Source organism: Camelina sativa, chromosome 20, assembly GCF_030686135.1.
Source record: "Camelina sativa cultivar CO46 ecotype springtype chromosome 20, ASM3068613v1".
Taxonomy (NCBI): Eukaryota; Viridiplantae; Streptophyta; class Magnoliopsida; order Brassicales; family Brassicaceae; genus Camelina; species Camelina sativa.
In genome coordinates this window covers 2,159,465-2,174,427 of record NC_141899.1, presented here as the reverse complement: position 1 = coordinate 2,174,427, position 14,963 = coordinate 2,159,465, and the positions used below count along the sequence as shown (strand labels likewise).

Genomic DNA, 14,963 nt, shown 5'->3' with positions numbered 1-14,963 from the left:
CAAAGACTTTCCATGTAAGAGAGTGTTAGTCAATGCCTTTTTAGCGTTTTTAGCATCTTGATGTTCGCAAAAGTCAACATAAGCGATAGAACCACGCTGTCCATTATCATACAATGGAAGGTCAACACTCTTGAGCTGCATAGACATATATAAACAAGAGGATGGTGGTTTCATGATTCATGAACAAATCCATCCGAGAGATGCTTTGTATTCATGAACAAATCCATCCGAGAGATGCTTTTATGTATGATTTTTAAGTCTGCATACTGTATTAGTATTGTAATAATACTAATAATAATATCTAATCAATCTAACAAAAAAAATGTAACAAGAAACTAACCCTGACACTCAGAATCTGCTGTCCCTGCTTCAACAGTTGAGTTAAATGCTCCTTCAAACTCTCATCAGTTGTCTTGGAGCTCAGATTCCAAACATGAAGAACATTTGATTTCTTAACACCTATCCTCCTCGACCTGTAAGCCGGAAGGCTGAAACAATAACCAAACAATATTATAAAATCGATTTCTTGCGGAAAACTCTAAAGTTTGAAGATATAACTGTTCCCGGCCGGGAAACCACTACTCTTACATATTCTTTGGCTGATAGATATATAGAGTAACGAGGAGAAGAATCAGACGTGAGAGAGACGGTTTCTTAGGGTTTTCTTTTTCCTTTCTTGATATTGTGAGAATTGCAGTTAGACTTCATTCCTTATTATTGGTCTCTTCCTTTCAAGTATTATGACGTTTTCCTTTTTTACAATTGAAAGGAAGAGACTTAAGTCGATACCGAACTCCACTACAACATATATATAATATATGTATGGTTTATAAAGTTGACGGATGGATTTATATATTCAGATGTGCATGTAATAATAATACTTCCAATACTGATGGTATAGACACCAAATCTTCAACCAAATATAAATATGCTTCTACTAGAAACTCAGCTGAAAGCTGCGTTTTCTATGAATAGATATACTCTATGTATGTCTTGCCGATTTAGGAAACAGGCATTGGGTATCTAAGTTGGTCAATTTCAGCTACTTCTCTTAAGCTTCATTCTTCTTTCACCAACAACTGCCGACCTTTTCCTTTTCTTTGGATTATCGTTTTCTTGGTCCACATACTTGGCAGGACTAGATTTTCGGATCGCTTCCATGCTCTTGTCATCCTCCTTCTTCCACTCGAGCACCTGCAAAGAACTCATATAGAGAGAGAGAGAGTTAAGTATGCATCCAAAGGATGTCAAAATGAACAGGCTAGAGAGATGGCTACACAACATAAGACACTTACCAAAGGGCGTCCATAGAAATGGGTTCTGGATAATGCATTTATAGCGTTTAAAGCTTCTTGATGTGTCCCAAATTCAATATTACAAAAACCACGAAATTTTCCGTTCTGAATTGGAAACCAAACACTCTTGATCTGCATAAACAAAGACAATTGAGTGTGGTTTCTGAACAAGAGTTATCCAAATCCATCTTGTATTCTTGTTTCCACACAGCTTCTCTTTTTCGTTCCATTACTACAGAGCTAATGTTTTAATTTTTTCAAAGAGAAAAGGCAAATTGTAATAAGCATATATCATCGTTTCATCCTAAGAGAAGTGTATATATATATACCTGTCCAAATGGATTGAAAAGCTGTCTTATTTCTTTCTCGGTTGCTTCGAAAGCTACATTTTTGACATGTAACTTTGTCGAAGTTTTTTCCTTATCCGAACCTTTCCCAACCGTTTCACACCGCTTGTTTTTAGAGTAACTCAAGATCAATTTATGCCCATCCAGAACAGTTTCCTACAAAAACAAACAAAAAAGTGTCACCGTACTTACTTCATCGACTCCAATAAATTTCAAGTTTGAAAGAGACTTAACTAGATAATTTACCTTTAGATCTTCGTAGACACTGCTCGCTGTCTCTACAGAGTCGAATTCTAAAAAACCGTAACCGCTTGAACGACGATTCTCGCCATTTTTTATTATCTGCTTATAGTGAAAAATAAAGGAATTTCAAAAACAGACTTATATGATGCATGCATGGTTTAACTGCATATCATCTATCAGCAATGAACAAGAAGTTACCTTAACACTTAGAATATGTCCCTGAGTCACCAGTTCGGTGAAATGCTTCTTCAAACTCTCATCAGTTGTCTTGAAGTTCAGATTCGTAACATAAAGTTCATTTGTCTGAAATATAATTTGCATTATTTAAAGGAAACGTTATAAGATTGATCAGAAAACAGATATTTCAAGCCCGTAAATTATTTAAAGGAAACGTTATTCGGATATAACTAGTACTAAACCCGTAAATCATACCCACAAGGGAAGACTAAAACCAAATCTAGTTGCCCAAGCTAATCAAGATTTTTTCAGTTCGGATTAGTTCAATACCACACATAGGAAGAACATATGATTTTAAACGTCCACAAGCAATCATAAAAGTGGTACATACCTCAGGTATATCCGAATAGATTCCAACCTCTTGATCCAAGTTGACTCTTCTCACATCATTTTCTTCAACAGCACTCTTCTTTTCTTTGTTACCGGGAAGTGTTTTTGGCTCAAGAATATCTCCAGGAGCCCACTCCAGATACAGGGGAAAACCTCTGTAATAACAAGGAAATGTGACAAGGCAGTTTGGTTATAATCTAGGACAATCATTTATCTCCAAGAAGGAGGATTTTAGACTTTATACAGAAACAATGGTTTAATAAACATCAAAGTTAATGTTAAAGCTTTACTTGTAACTCGTATATGCCATTTTCTTCATAGCTGCACGTGCGTCAGCCGGTTCAAGGAAAACAACCTGAAGGTCATGGAAGAACAGGTTAGAGAACAGAACAGGTTAGAGAACAATCACCTAATATTCGTTGAAGATATTGAAAGAATAATACCAAAGCAATCGTCTTCGTCGGAGGGAGAACAACTTTGTCTATACTTCCAAACTTTCCAAACTTTTGAGCCAGTTCGTTTTCAGTGGAAGCAAATGGCAAATTCTTTACTAAGAGAATATGGTTGCTTCGGTTCTTCTCATCACCTTTCCCTTCAGCAAATTTTTCCAAAGAAGTGACACGTACTCCAGCTTTAGCAAGGGCTTCTTTGGTCTCCATAATCACTTTTGTTTCAGCCAAAGCAAGGTTTACTGCAGGATTCTCGCATTCACGGTCAAGTATCTCACTCTTTTTTACACCAAACATCCTGACTATGTTTTCCAGGATCTACAAAAATACAAAGGAAAAACAAACATGAAGCAAAGCAAAAGGCCAGATTAAGTTAAAATGGATGATGCATTCATCTTGAGAAACAAGAGAAATTACAGTATCGGGTCGCATGAATAAACTATTCCAAGCCTTTGTATTTCCACCGGCTTCAGACGCTTTTCTTTGTTCCTCCCTCTTTTGCTTGAATGTTTTTGGCAGATTACAAGAGTCATTTCTGTTGGGAAAAAAGAAAGCCATGATTGAACAAACACAACTGATGAAAATTCTAGTCAACAAAAAAGTATTACAAGCTTGAAGACCGAAATATAAGAGTAGAGGTCACTGACACTTGTTTATCAGACTTTTCACGGGGCTTAGCTGGTAAAATATGCAACCGTCGCCCCTGGAAAGCTGAGTCATCTAATGCATCCATTGCCCTGCAACACCATCCAAATCAACGATTTAAAACCTTAACTAACAGCGCCAAAGACCTACTTCTTGAATAGAATGCACTTAGAACTTTAAAATTCGGTATGAATTATATATAATACCTTACTGCAGATTCGGGGATCAGGTAAAGGATGTAGGCCATTCCTTTGGACCTTTTTGTCTCCCTGTCAAGAACAAGATGGACCTCTGATATTTCACCGAATTTGCTGAAATGTTCAGTAAGCTCTTCTTCTCTGTTTCATGCATGAGATTTATTTTATTTTATTTTTACAACAAATAGAGATATATATATAAGATGAATAACACAAAGGAGATTAATCAGGAAACAAGAAAAAAGAGCAGAAGATGAAGATCCATTACGTTGTAGTGTAAGGCAGGTTACGGACGAAAAGGCGACCAGTGTTAAGAACATCATCACTGTCGTCAGTTTTCAATTCTTGAGCCATCTTGCCATCGGCTTCTACCTCCATCGAATGGCCATCATCAACTATGTTAGCTTCAATATCTTCTCCATCAATAGGGAAAACATGAACTGCATCTTCACAGTCCGAATCCGACAGATTTGACTTTATCCTACTCTTGAAGTATTCCATATCAGAAACATCATCACCAACTTTGTTCTTTGTAGCCTTTTTAGTATCTAACAATGGTCTTTTGGCTTTGTTAGGCTCATCATCAGCACCACTGGAAAAACTTACTCCGGTGGAAGGAGGAATACACATGTCATTGGACCATAATTTCACAGAGTGATATCCAAGAAATTCTTGAAGCAGAGGATCATCATGATCACCCACTGGTTTCTTCTGAATCTTTTTGTCTCCTTTAGCATAAGAAAAATGTTCACCATTATCATTAACCTTCCCTTCTTCTTTCCTCGGAGGAGGCTTCGCAACCTATATATGCGTCCCAAAAGGAGAATATATAAGTTAGGATTTCAGAACTAGCTAGTACTACTACGTACTTCACAAGTCATGAAACTTAACTGAGTATCTAAATTAATCACCTCAACAGATATTTTAAGAGTATCAATGAAAGACTTGTTAAAATATGTGATAGCAGCTTGAGCTTCTTGTTCATTACGAAATCCAATAAAAGCAAATTGTCTACTTCTGCCATCATCACTTCAAAAGCAACAAAATAGAGTGATTCCAACATATATAAAACACACACACAACATATTAGCTGCTGTGAATCTAGAAGTACCTTAAACGCTTCAATTCCACGTCTGTGATTTCTCCTTTTTGTGAAAAGACATCTCGAAGTCGATCCTCTTTCACATATTTTGGAAGATTCTTAACAATTATCCTCGACCTGTTGTAATAAAAAACAGAAGAAGATAAGTTTCTAACATCAAGTATTGTGTTTCTGCGAAATTCTCAGTTAAAAAAACCCTTATAAGAGGAACTGTGTTGTGGGAAACCAATACTTACATTCTTTGGCTTTGCAAGCAGAGCTCGTTCTTCTAGGAACTGTATACTTTAAAGGGATTCACAAGTTACGGTTTCTTAAAGGTGAATTTTTTTTGCCCTTCCTGTTGAAGAAGAAGATGGCGACGAGAGGGGTTTTAGGGTTTCTTTTGTTCTTGTTAATTGTCATTTTTAAGTATTTTTTGTGTTTTATATTAAGATGCAAATTTCTAGTTTTGTCAAATGAAATAGTATATTAATAAAAATGAGAAAATTTAATTATTTTCTACCAGTAATATGAATTAGATGGAGTATTCATAAAGTTATTTTTTTATATAAAAAATCATTTAGTATATTAAATATAACCAATGCAAAATTGGCTACTGCTAATGTTGAGATATATTTTGTGATAACAAGAAACTTTTATGGTTTCTACAACCAAATACGAAAACAAAAACCATACCCATAAACATTATGCTTAAAAAAACTCAATAGAACGACAAGTAATATGAATTGGAGGAGGTATTCAATAAAATACATTAGATAATTTTTCCACCAAAAACATAAATCCACAATTTTTTGCCAAAATGTAAACTTGTAATTTCTCGCCAAAAAAACGTAAATCGGTAAATTTTTCACCAAAAACGCAAATCCGCAATTTTCCACCAAAAACACAAATCTGTAATTTTTGCTTGCAAAAAAAAAACACAAATCTCTAATTTTTCCGCCAAAAACACAAACCCGCAATTTTCTTGCTAGAACACAAACTTAAAAATTTCCTGTCAAAAACGGAAATACATAACTTTTTCGTTAAAAACGCAAACTCGTAAACTCCCTGCAAAAAACGAAAACTCGCAATTTTTTCCCGTAAAAAAAACTATAATTTTCCCGCCAAAAACGTAAATCCATAATTTTCTCACTAAAGAAAACGTAAACCTCTGAAGTGACCTAAGTGCAGTGGCTAATGGTAAGTCCTTAATGAACAAGACACCATCACACTAGTATCGAGTCCCGCTCCCTATAAATATAAGGATTTGGCTAATTGACCGGCCTGTTGTGGCCCAGTGGTTGACAAAGAAAAACGTAAATCTGTAAATTTCCCACCAAAAACACATCCATAATTTTCTCGCCAAAAAAAAAAACAAAACCCATAATTTTCTCGCCACAAACACACAAATCCGTAAATGTCCCACCAAAAACGTAAATCCATATTTTTATCCTCAAAAATGCAAACTCGTAAATTTTCCACCAAAAACATAAATCCATAATTTCCACTTAAAATTATATGATGTTGATTATGATGATGGTGAAAATAATGATAAAGATTAATTATTATGTTAAATATTTCATTTTTGTTTGTAATTAACATGGCTTAATATCAAAATTTTCATTTTGGTTTATTTATTGATGATACATATACACATTGAAAAAAATTATAAACTGCAAATATAAGAATTCTGATACAGAAAATGATTTGATAGAAGAAGAATTCTGATACAGAAAATGATTTGATAGAAGAAGAATTCTGATACAGAAAATGATTTGATAGAAGAAGAGTTCTGATACAGAAAATGATTATTCAATGTTTAATGCATCCCACGAGACCTAATGGAAATAGGCATGACCAAGAGCAGCGGCGGCAGATAGTCTCTGCAACAACAAAAAAAAAAAAAAAAAAAAATCAATGCCAAAAATATAGCTTTCGTTTTTTTTTATCAAATTTTAGCTTTACGTAAATAATACCTTTGATGGATCGAGGACCAAGATCTTGTCCAAGAGATCCAGAGCTGGTTCAGAAATGCTGTGGAAGAAAGAGAAAAAAAAGTCAGAACAAAGCAACACTTAATCGAGAATAAAGCAACAGAAACATAAAGCTAACAGAAACACTTACTGAGAAAACTTCTGCTTTAGAAGTCTAGGAAACTCTTCAATCTCATCAACACTACGAGATCCACAAAGTGTGAAGATCTGATTGAGCAGATCTGATTCCTCCATGCCGGCTGATACGTCAAATATGTGAGAGTTCTTATTGAGCAATTTAGCGAAAATCACGCCGGCTGCCCACATATCAACTTTCGAGCAGTATGTGGTTACTTGCTTCAAGAGCTCAGGAGCCTTGTACCGAAAGGTTGTTACATCTAGTGTAAAGCCATCGAAGAAATTTAGCCACCTTTCCTGTGTCCAGACTGAAGCCTCAATATCACCCGTATCACCCGTACCACTAGAACCCACGTTTAAGTCAACATCTTCCTCCACCACATAACGAGAACTCCCAAAATCAGAAATTTTCAACCTCCCATCCTTGGAAACAAGTAGATTGGCAGGTTTAATATCCCGGTGGAGCACTTCTTTACCATGGCAATAATCCAAAGCAAGGAATAGCTGACGCATGTAATCCTGAGAGTTTCAAAAGTCAGGAAAGCTATTAAAAGGTTACACGAAAAGAGGTTCAAAAGATCCAAGTTATGTAAATACAAGTCAGAGAAGCTATTAAAAGGTTTCACGAAAAGAGGTTCAAAAGATCCAAGTTATGTAAATACAAGTCAGAGAAGCTATTAAAAGGTTTCACGAAAAGAGGTTCAAAAGATCCAAGTTATGTAAATACAAGTCAGAGAAGCTATTAAAAGGTTTCACGAAAAGAGGTTCAAAAGATCCAAGTTATGTAAATACAAGTCAGAGAAGCTATGTATATACCTTTATCAGACAAGGTGTTAAAATTCCTTGGTCGGCAAGCTGATCCAAGGTATATTCCATAAACTCGAACACCAAGTAAACTCCTCTTTTGTGCTCATCTAAATCAAAGCAAAGCAAAAAACAGTCAAACGTTAAATCCAAACTTCTCTTCAAAGGAAGAAAAACAGAGGTTTAGTTTATTTACCTGAAGTTTTCGAGTTCACCACAACCTCTTTGAGGTTTATGATATTGGGGTGATTCATTTCCTTGAGAATATTAATCTCTCTTTTGGCGTTTTCAGGCACTGATATCTCTGCTTCTCTGTATCTATCGAGCTTCAACTTTTTGAGAGCCACATATTCACCAGTAATTTTGTCAAGAGCCTTGTAAACTTTACTGTCCCAATCAACAATAAATTATGATCAGAGATGGAATTGAGCCTTGATCAATAACAAAAAAACTCACTTCAAAAACATACAGAACAAACTCCAAATATGGAAAAACTTAAGAGTTCATCATCAGAAGATCAAACAACACAAGGACTACTCAAACGACACTTATCTAGCATAAACAAGTTCTGATTTCTTGATCCATCTGGAAGATGTATAATCTAGCATAAACCTCAATTGATCCATCTCTTTAACAACATGAGAATACCAATTCACGAAATCTAGATTAAACCTCAATTGATCCATCTCTTTAACAACATGAGAATCCTAATTTTCACGAAATCGAATGATTGTTTTAAGCAATAGCAAGAGATAATGGAGTAAAAAAAACGCAGAATCACAATTTTCACGAAATCGAATGTGATTGTTGAAAACAATAGCAAGAAATTGATCAATCAACAAGCGAACGAGGAAGAAGAATGCAAGATTCGAAGAAATTGAGAAGACGAACTTACCTGAAAGATCCTTCGCCGATCAGTTCGACAATCTCGTATCGCTCGAGAGTACTATCTCCCCCAACCAGTTCCATCGTCTCTTCCTCTCGCGAAGCAGCAATCACCATTTGCGCGTTCCTTACTTGAGAATCTCTCACGATTACTGGAGAATTTCAACTTCTTCTCTCGGAGACTTCACAGGTTCTCTTCTTCGGGGTTTCGTGGAATTGAAAAGTTTGGCTCCGCGCCTCTGAGCTTTTTATTATATCTGGGTCTAACAGAAAGGTTAAACCGGTTATTGAAATGAACCAGATAAATCAAGACGGCCTGATTGCAATCACGTGAGTGTTCAATAACCGATTTAACCCGACCGATAATCAATTGGTACACCACATTCTGGTAAGAGAGAGAGAGAGAGAGAGAGCTTTTACGGGTGGAAAAGGCAGGGAAACGCCGGCGTGTCAGCACCACCCAGGAACCGGGATTACCAGAGCTCAACATTAAACGGTGACCTCCACCCTGAGCCTTAGCCGAGACCCCAGATCTCAGATCTAGAGTTAGCACTAGAACCTCCGCTTCTTCCATTATTGAGAGGCAAGCCTCAGATCCGGGAAGTTACAGAGCATAACGGGTCGTACAGATTCTCTCTGAAGACACTCAGCATGGCTTTCACCCGACAAAGGAAGCTCGCCGAGAACTCTTGAACAGTACAGCAGCCTCGAATTGGATCTTTGAGCAGCAGAGACCACCGAAAGAACAGAGCTTCACACGCGATCTCCTCTCCTCTCATTGAATTCACAATAGACGAAGAAATAAAGGGTAGGAAGGGCCGGCGACTGTTCACGGAGGCTGCTGCCTTAGGTTTAGAAATCGTGTGAAGATGATGATGAAACACACCGTTTAGGTTTACAAAACGATTAGAGCAAAACAACTTTGCCTCCGTAGTAGAAACAACGAGTCTGCGATTGAAAACCCAATTATGGGCCAACAAAAATTGAAGCCCAATTTCATATGAGCTTGTGAGAAATGCGAAGCAAAGATGGACCAAGGTGATTAAAAGCCCATCATCAGTTTTGTGTCCGACAAAAACTGCAACGTTTCTTTCACAACAAAACAGAATTTGCTGAAACAGTCAGCTTCTCTCTTTTGAACAAATTAAAATAAAACTAGGTACTATCCCGCGGAAAACGGCGAGTTGAATTTTGTTTTAAGAAAAATTAGCAATAATTTATTTGATATTATGTTATTTATTAATTTTTAAAATCTAAGCTGTTAAATGAAATTAATATAAATTTTTTGATTAATTTTTGATTAAATTTTGATAAAAAATTTTATCCCGTGATGGTAAAAATGTTGATTAAATATGTTATTGTAGATTTTATTAGATTAGTTTTTAAAATTTTAGCTGTTAATTTTTTATAATATTTTTTCTTTTCAAATAAGAATTAGTTTAGATTTAATATTGATTTTATTTACTTTTGTAGATTTGATAAGTCATCAACGATTTTTTTTTGTTTATTAAAAATTAATTAATTAAAAAAATTAAGTTTTTCTAATGGCAAATGCATGTAATTTTTTACTAGGTTAGTTTCATATTTGTACTTCTTAATTAATATATTAAGATAAAAAAAGTCAAAATGTCTTCTTCTCCAATCAGAGAGAACTTAAGGTTTTGCGTTTTCCTCTCTTTTTAAAGAAGAGGATATAAGAAGAAATCAAAATAGTTTTTCTTAAGTTCAAGCTTTAAACCTCTTCCTCAGATTATTTGGTATTCAAAATTTCTTATAATGTTTTAATCAAATTTCAAATTTGGTTCGGATTCTAAGTTTCGAATACTACAAACTGGATATTGATCACAATTAATTTCAAACAATAAACAAATTGATCAATTCATTCATTTTGGTTGAATTAAAATAGGAGAAAAGCATCAATGTCAATACCTTATAAATATGTTATCTAAAACCTTTTAAATTTCACCATATAAATATGTTATCTCTTTCGTACCAGAAAAAAACCTATATATATATATATATATATATATATATATATATTTTTTTTTTTTTTTTTTGATGAATTGTGACTATTAATTATTAAAGAAAAGTTTATGTCATACAAAGCACAACCTTAAAGTATCTCCAATGAGGGGATTTAGGAAGTGCTTTTTTTTTATGCTAAATAGGATAAAAAATAAATCAAAATTGAATAAAAAAAATATGAGACAACTCTTATTCTGTAGACTGTAGGTGTCACTTTTTTATTGGGTGTAGATTTAATATATAATCTTGAGAAATTTGGCAAGAGTGCCATGTACAGTGTCAAAGTTTTTCACTAATTAGAAAAAAACTTCTGATGTGCTTCTATTTCCCCCTTATATTATTTGTACTTCTGTTTTCAATATGCTTTTATGTTTTGTGTGTTTTAAATTTATGAAATGCAATAATTTCATAATTTTATAAATATAAAATGTTTAAACATTCAAACTAGTTAAATTTTACTTAAAATATTTTCATTTTGAAAATATTTTTTTCTGATGAATAAGAACCCTAATTAAATTTTTACCATAATAATTTTAATTAACCTTCAAAAATTACAAATTTTTTTGATAAAAGTGATAAGAGCCTAAAGATAATACGTTCCATTGGAAGTGATCTTTACACCTTGATCCCAAGCAAAAAGAAAAAAAAAAATTATAGTAAGGACACAACAAACATGTTAGTTACACCGCAATCTCATGGTCACGACGGTCAAGATAGATACAATGATCAAAGCTAGCTTCATACTTAGGTGGTATTAAAAACGTGACAATCAAGTATGTAACTGAAACAAAAGAACACCCGAGACGCTGGATTCATTTGATGGAATGAAGTCCCTTCCCCGATGGCCAAGAACCCGGATCCACTCACTATGAAGCTATAATCCACGACAGAAAGGACCAATAAGTTTACCTGAGAATCTATTTGGGTGAAACCTAAACAAGCCAAGACACTAAAGTGAAAAATTGCTGACGCTACGTACTATGACGTGGCGCAAGAATATCTACAACGTAGAGACTGTACGTACTAACACGATCGGAGGAACTCGGCAAAGAAATATGAATCATTGCAAAGTGAGAAAATTATAGGTTTAAGGCACAAGGTAACGACACAACGTCAAGCCATATAAAATGATAAACTACAAGTCTATAACCATCACATACAATAGAATAAGGTTTCTCAAAATAAAATAAAAAATGGAAGGAGAAGATTAATAAATCGAGAAAACTTGACTTTAGACTCACTCGATCGACACTCTGTTTCGCTCCATTTTAACTCGATCTAGAAGTTCCAGTTTAGCTTAGCTCATCCAGTTTTTACCTTTCTGGCATTTTTTCCGAGATAGCTTTTGTAAAGGTTGTAAAACCAACGCTTTCGTATATATATGATATTTGCACTTTAGCAAAAAAAAAAAAAAAAGAAAAAAAAAACTCTAGAAAGCTCTGAAAAAGATTCTTAAAAACTCAAAGACGTATTCAAAAGACGGGTTAAAAACCGTATGATCATGATAGATCAAATATTCCCAAGCTTGATGAGGCATATGTAGATGTTGTCTACTCTGATGTAAAGAGGCTTATTGGTTAAATTACATCGGTCAAGCGCATTACACTATCCGTAAGAATAATTGGACGTCCATGGGGTAATAAAAATGGTTTTGTTGCGCAGGCGCTGAGTATGGTAATGGTTTTGTCTTTAATCAACTTGAACATCTGAAGCTACATGCATGTGGAGAATTCTCCTAACTTTTATCAAATGAAAAATATATATATATTCTCCTAACTTACGAGTACTCGAGCTCTTGGAAACGGAAGTATGTTTCTTTGGAAAATAGTTCAACAAGAATAAACACTTATAATGCAAAGTCTCACTTTTATTCATTTGATTGGAGAAACGACTCCTTAATGAATAGTATTATTGAAACTACAGCATTTTTCTAAAACGTTTTAACATCTAAGAAAATGATTTATATAATGAAACAATCAAACAACAGTAGTATTATGCACAATGTATATGGTTTGCTCTAATTCTTTTTCCCGATCATTTCAGACAGATACAATGGGTCTAAATTGCTAGAATGATGTGACTATATATGTTTTTTTTTTTTTTTTTTTTTTTTTTTTTTTTTTTTTTTTTTTTTTTTGTTAAAAGGCATTACTATATATATGATTCCTGAATGCGTCTTGTCTGAGTCTATATATTAATTTCACCTGATCATGTACTCAGGATTGCAAGCAGAGAGAGATTTGGCGGGGTATATTAATGAAAAAGACTGTTTCGTAAGAATTTTGAAAGGGGGGTCTGTTCCTCTCTCCTTTACAAGCATATTTTATATTTTTATAACATATTAGACGGTTTAAACTAAGTATCAAAATATTAACAATAACAAGCTCAAACGGTTAAACTAGGGCCTAATACATATTTCTACTATGTATATAAACACTAGTTAAAGTCGGCCTAAATATGCATGCATGTTAAATATATATATATATATATATATTAATAATAATATTTGAAATTTAAGTGATAACTTTAGAAAAAGATTTAGATAAATAAATGTATAGTAAGAATTTATATCGCCATCTTATAAAATTGGATTTCAAACATATATATATATATATATATTTATTTATTTATTTATTTTTTACAGTTTAAAAATTTAATAAAGTCTTTGTTTATATACGAATATAGTTATATACTTATATAATTATCTTTCTACACTTTTAAGATTGGTTTATTTTGTTTTTATATGTATTAGATTTATCTCTTTAAATTTTATAATATTCTAATAATTATCTTTTTATATTTTTAAATTGTTTTTAAAATTTAGTTTTATACATGACAAAAACCTAATCGATAAGATTGACACATGTTGCTAGCTAGTAATAATATAACAAAAAGATTATGTGTTTGAATTCCCAATTCTAATTATATATATATATATATATATATATATATATGTATATGTATTATTTTCTTAATAATTAGCAGTAGTGAATTAGGGTTTTTCTTCGTTTCTCTCGGTGGCTGTTTGCTTTTACTTTTTAGCCATAGTCTTCCAAAATAACCTCCGCCTCTGATGATTACGTCACTTCCCCACGATATCATCGTCGATATTTTGGCGCATGTGTCGAGATGGGACTATCCAACTCTCTCCCTTGTCTCTAAATACTTCCGGTCACTCGTTTCCTCGTCTGAGCTATACGCTAGACGATCCTTGTTGGGCTACACCGAAGCTTGTATATATTCTGTTCTCTTTAATAACGACACTGGTAATCAGTTGTATGTTCTTCGTAGTCGTCGTCTAAAAGGAAACAACACCAGTTCTTCTTTTGTCCGTATCGCGTCGCTTCCTCGTATTCCTTTCCAAGCAAGTTATGTCTCGGTTGGTCGGGAGATATATGTGTTGAGTGGATTTTCGAGATCAAATTCCTACAGCATCGACTGTAGATCTCACACTGTGCAGCCCTTCTCCGAAAATCCTCATGGACCCAAGGCTAGAAGGTTTGTTGACGTCATCGACAAAAAGATTTTCGTAATGGGACTGTGCGATGAGCATGACGAAACAAATTTAATGAAGGTAATGCTGGTGTTCAATACAGAAACACAAACGTGGGAGCCTGAGATGACAACAAAGCCAAGTTTAGAGTTAAGTCGGTTCTGGTGTGAATGCGCGGTGATTGCGGATAAGATGTACGTGAGGGATTGTTCTTCTAAGGAGAGCTTTGTTTACGAGCCAAAGGAAGACAGATGGGAATTGGACGAGGTGTTGAATTCTTATAACTGGTACCGTGGGTGCGTTCTTGATGACGTATTGTACTACTATGATCCTTTTGAGAACAAGTTAAGAGCGTATGATTCAAAGCAGAAGTGTTGGAAAGTGGTGAAAGGTTTGGAAGAATTTTTGCCTCATGTAGCTTTTCCATGGTCAGACACTGTGAGTTATGGTTGGAAACTAGCTGTGTTCTTCACAAATGGATTTGAGGCTATAAGAAGGGAGTTTTGGTGTGCAGTGATCGCAATTGAAAGACGCCAAGGAGAGATTTGGGGTAAAGTAGAATCATATGATGTTGTGTTTAATTGGTCCTCTTGCTACATCATTAAAACTCTAGCTGTTATGGTTTGATAAAAGTTCAGTTTTAAGCACAAGCAAGCCAACTAATTGTCCTTATTTATTTTTTAAGTTGTTCTTTTAATTTTTTTAAATTAATCAGTTTCTTTTATTGTCATAATAAAAAATAATACAAAATTTTTATATCATTAGTTAACATCTTAATTTAAATGAAAGAATCAGTAAACAAAAGAGGAAACAATATAACT

General features: G+C 34.1%; 2 protein-coding genes and 1 pseudogene across 4 annotated transcripts; 1 reads left to right on the top strand and 2 right to left on the bottom strand.

Moving 5' to 3' along the window:
* Positions 1–823: 823 nt before the first annotated feature.
* On the bottom strand, positions 824–5,255 carry LOC104768767 (multiple RNA-binding domain-containing protein 1). Its single transcript, XM_010492804.3, has 15 exons — positions 5,082–5,255; positions 4,855–4,962; positions 4,655–4,772; positions 4,012–4,544; positions 3,753–3,884; positions 3,549–3,638; positions 3,319–3,436; positions 2,896–3,219; positions 2,743–2,807; positions 2,454–2,607; positions 2,084–2,188; positions 1,889–1,984; positions 1,625–1,798; positions 1,296–1,427; positions 824–1,194 (listed from the first exon to the last, which is right to left on the bottom strand). Coding segments are annotated over exons 1-15 (2,307 nt in total). The 5' UTR covers positions 5,084–5,255; the 3' UTR covers positions 824–1,038.
* A 1,225-nt stretch (positions 5,256–6,480) lies between these two features.
* LOC147918404 (uncharacterized) lies at positions 6,481–9,554 on the bottom strand. 3 transcript variants are annotated; one of them, XM_087504693.1, is made up of 7 exons: positions 9,045–9,554; positions 8,635–8,887; positions 7,936–8,126; positions 7,752–7,849; positions 6,949–7,454; positions 6,801–6,858; positions 6,481–6,707 (listed from the first exon to the last, which is right to left on the bottom strand). In XM_087504693.1, the coding sequence occupies exons 2-7, from the start codon at positions 8,739–8,741 to the stop codon at positions 6,663–6,665; spliced, it is 1,005 nt and encodes a 334-aa protein (XP_087360819.1). In that variant the 5' UTR covers positions 8,742–8,887; positions 9,045–9,554; the 3' UTR covers positions 6,481–6,662. The 3 variants fall into 3 exon arrangements, with proteins under 3 accessions (XP_087360819.1, XP_087360821.1, XP_087360820.1); XM_087504695.1 differs by having other exon boundaries at positions 7,936–8,121; positions 9,045–9,528; XM_087504694.1 differs by having other exon boundaries at positions 7,936–8,121; positions 8,635–9,528.
* A 4,099-nt stretch (positions 9,555–13,653) lies between these two features.
* LOC147918403 (F-box/kelch-repeat protein At4g38940 pseudogene) lies at positions 13,654–14,769 on the top strand (annotated as a pseudogene).
* The last annotated feature ends 194 nt before the right edge of the window (positions 14,770–14,963 follow it).

Excerpts from the sequence above, each read along its gene's own strand:
- LOC147918404 (XM_087504693.1), bottom strand. The coding sequence starts at position 8,741 with ATGGTGATTGCTGCTTCGCGAGAGGAAGAGACGATGGAACTGGTTGGG. Across the intron at positions 8,127-8,634 it reads ATCGGCGAAGGATCTTTCAG|TAAAGTTTACAAGGCTCTTG; the intron begins GTAAGTTCGTCT and ends TGATTGGGACAG. Across the intron at positions 7,850-7,935 it reads GGTGAACTCGAAAACTTCAG|ATGAGCACAAAAGAGGAGTT; the intron begins GTAAATAAACTA and ends GCTTTGATTTAG.
- LOC104768767 (XM_010492804.3), bottom strand. Across the intron at positions 3,437-3,548 it reads GAAAAGTCTGATAAACAAGT|AAATGACTCTTGTAATCTGC; the intron begins GTCAGTGACCTC and ends TTTTCCCAACAG. Across the intron at positions 1,195-1,295 it reads ATTTCTATGGACGCCCTTTG|GTGCTCGAGTGGAAGAAGGA; the intron begins GTAAGTGTCTTA and ends AGTTCTTTGCAG.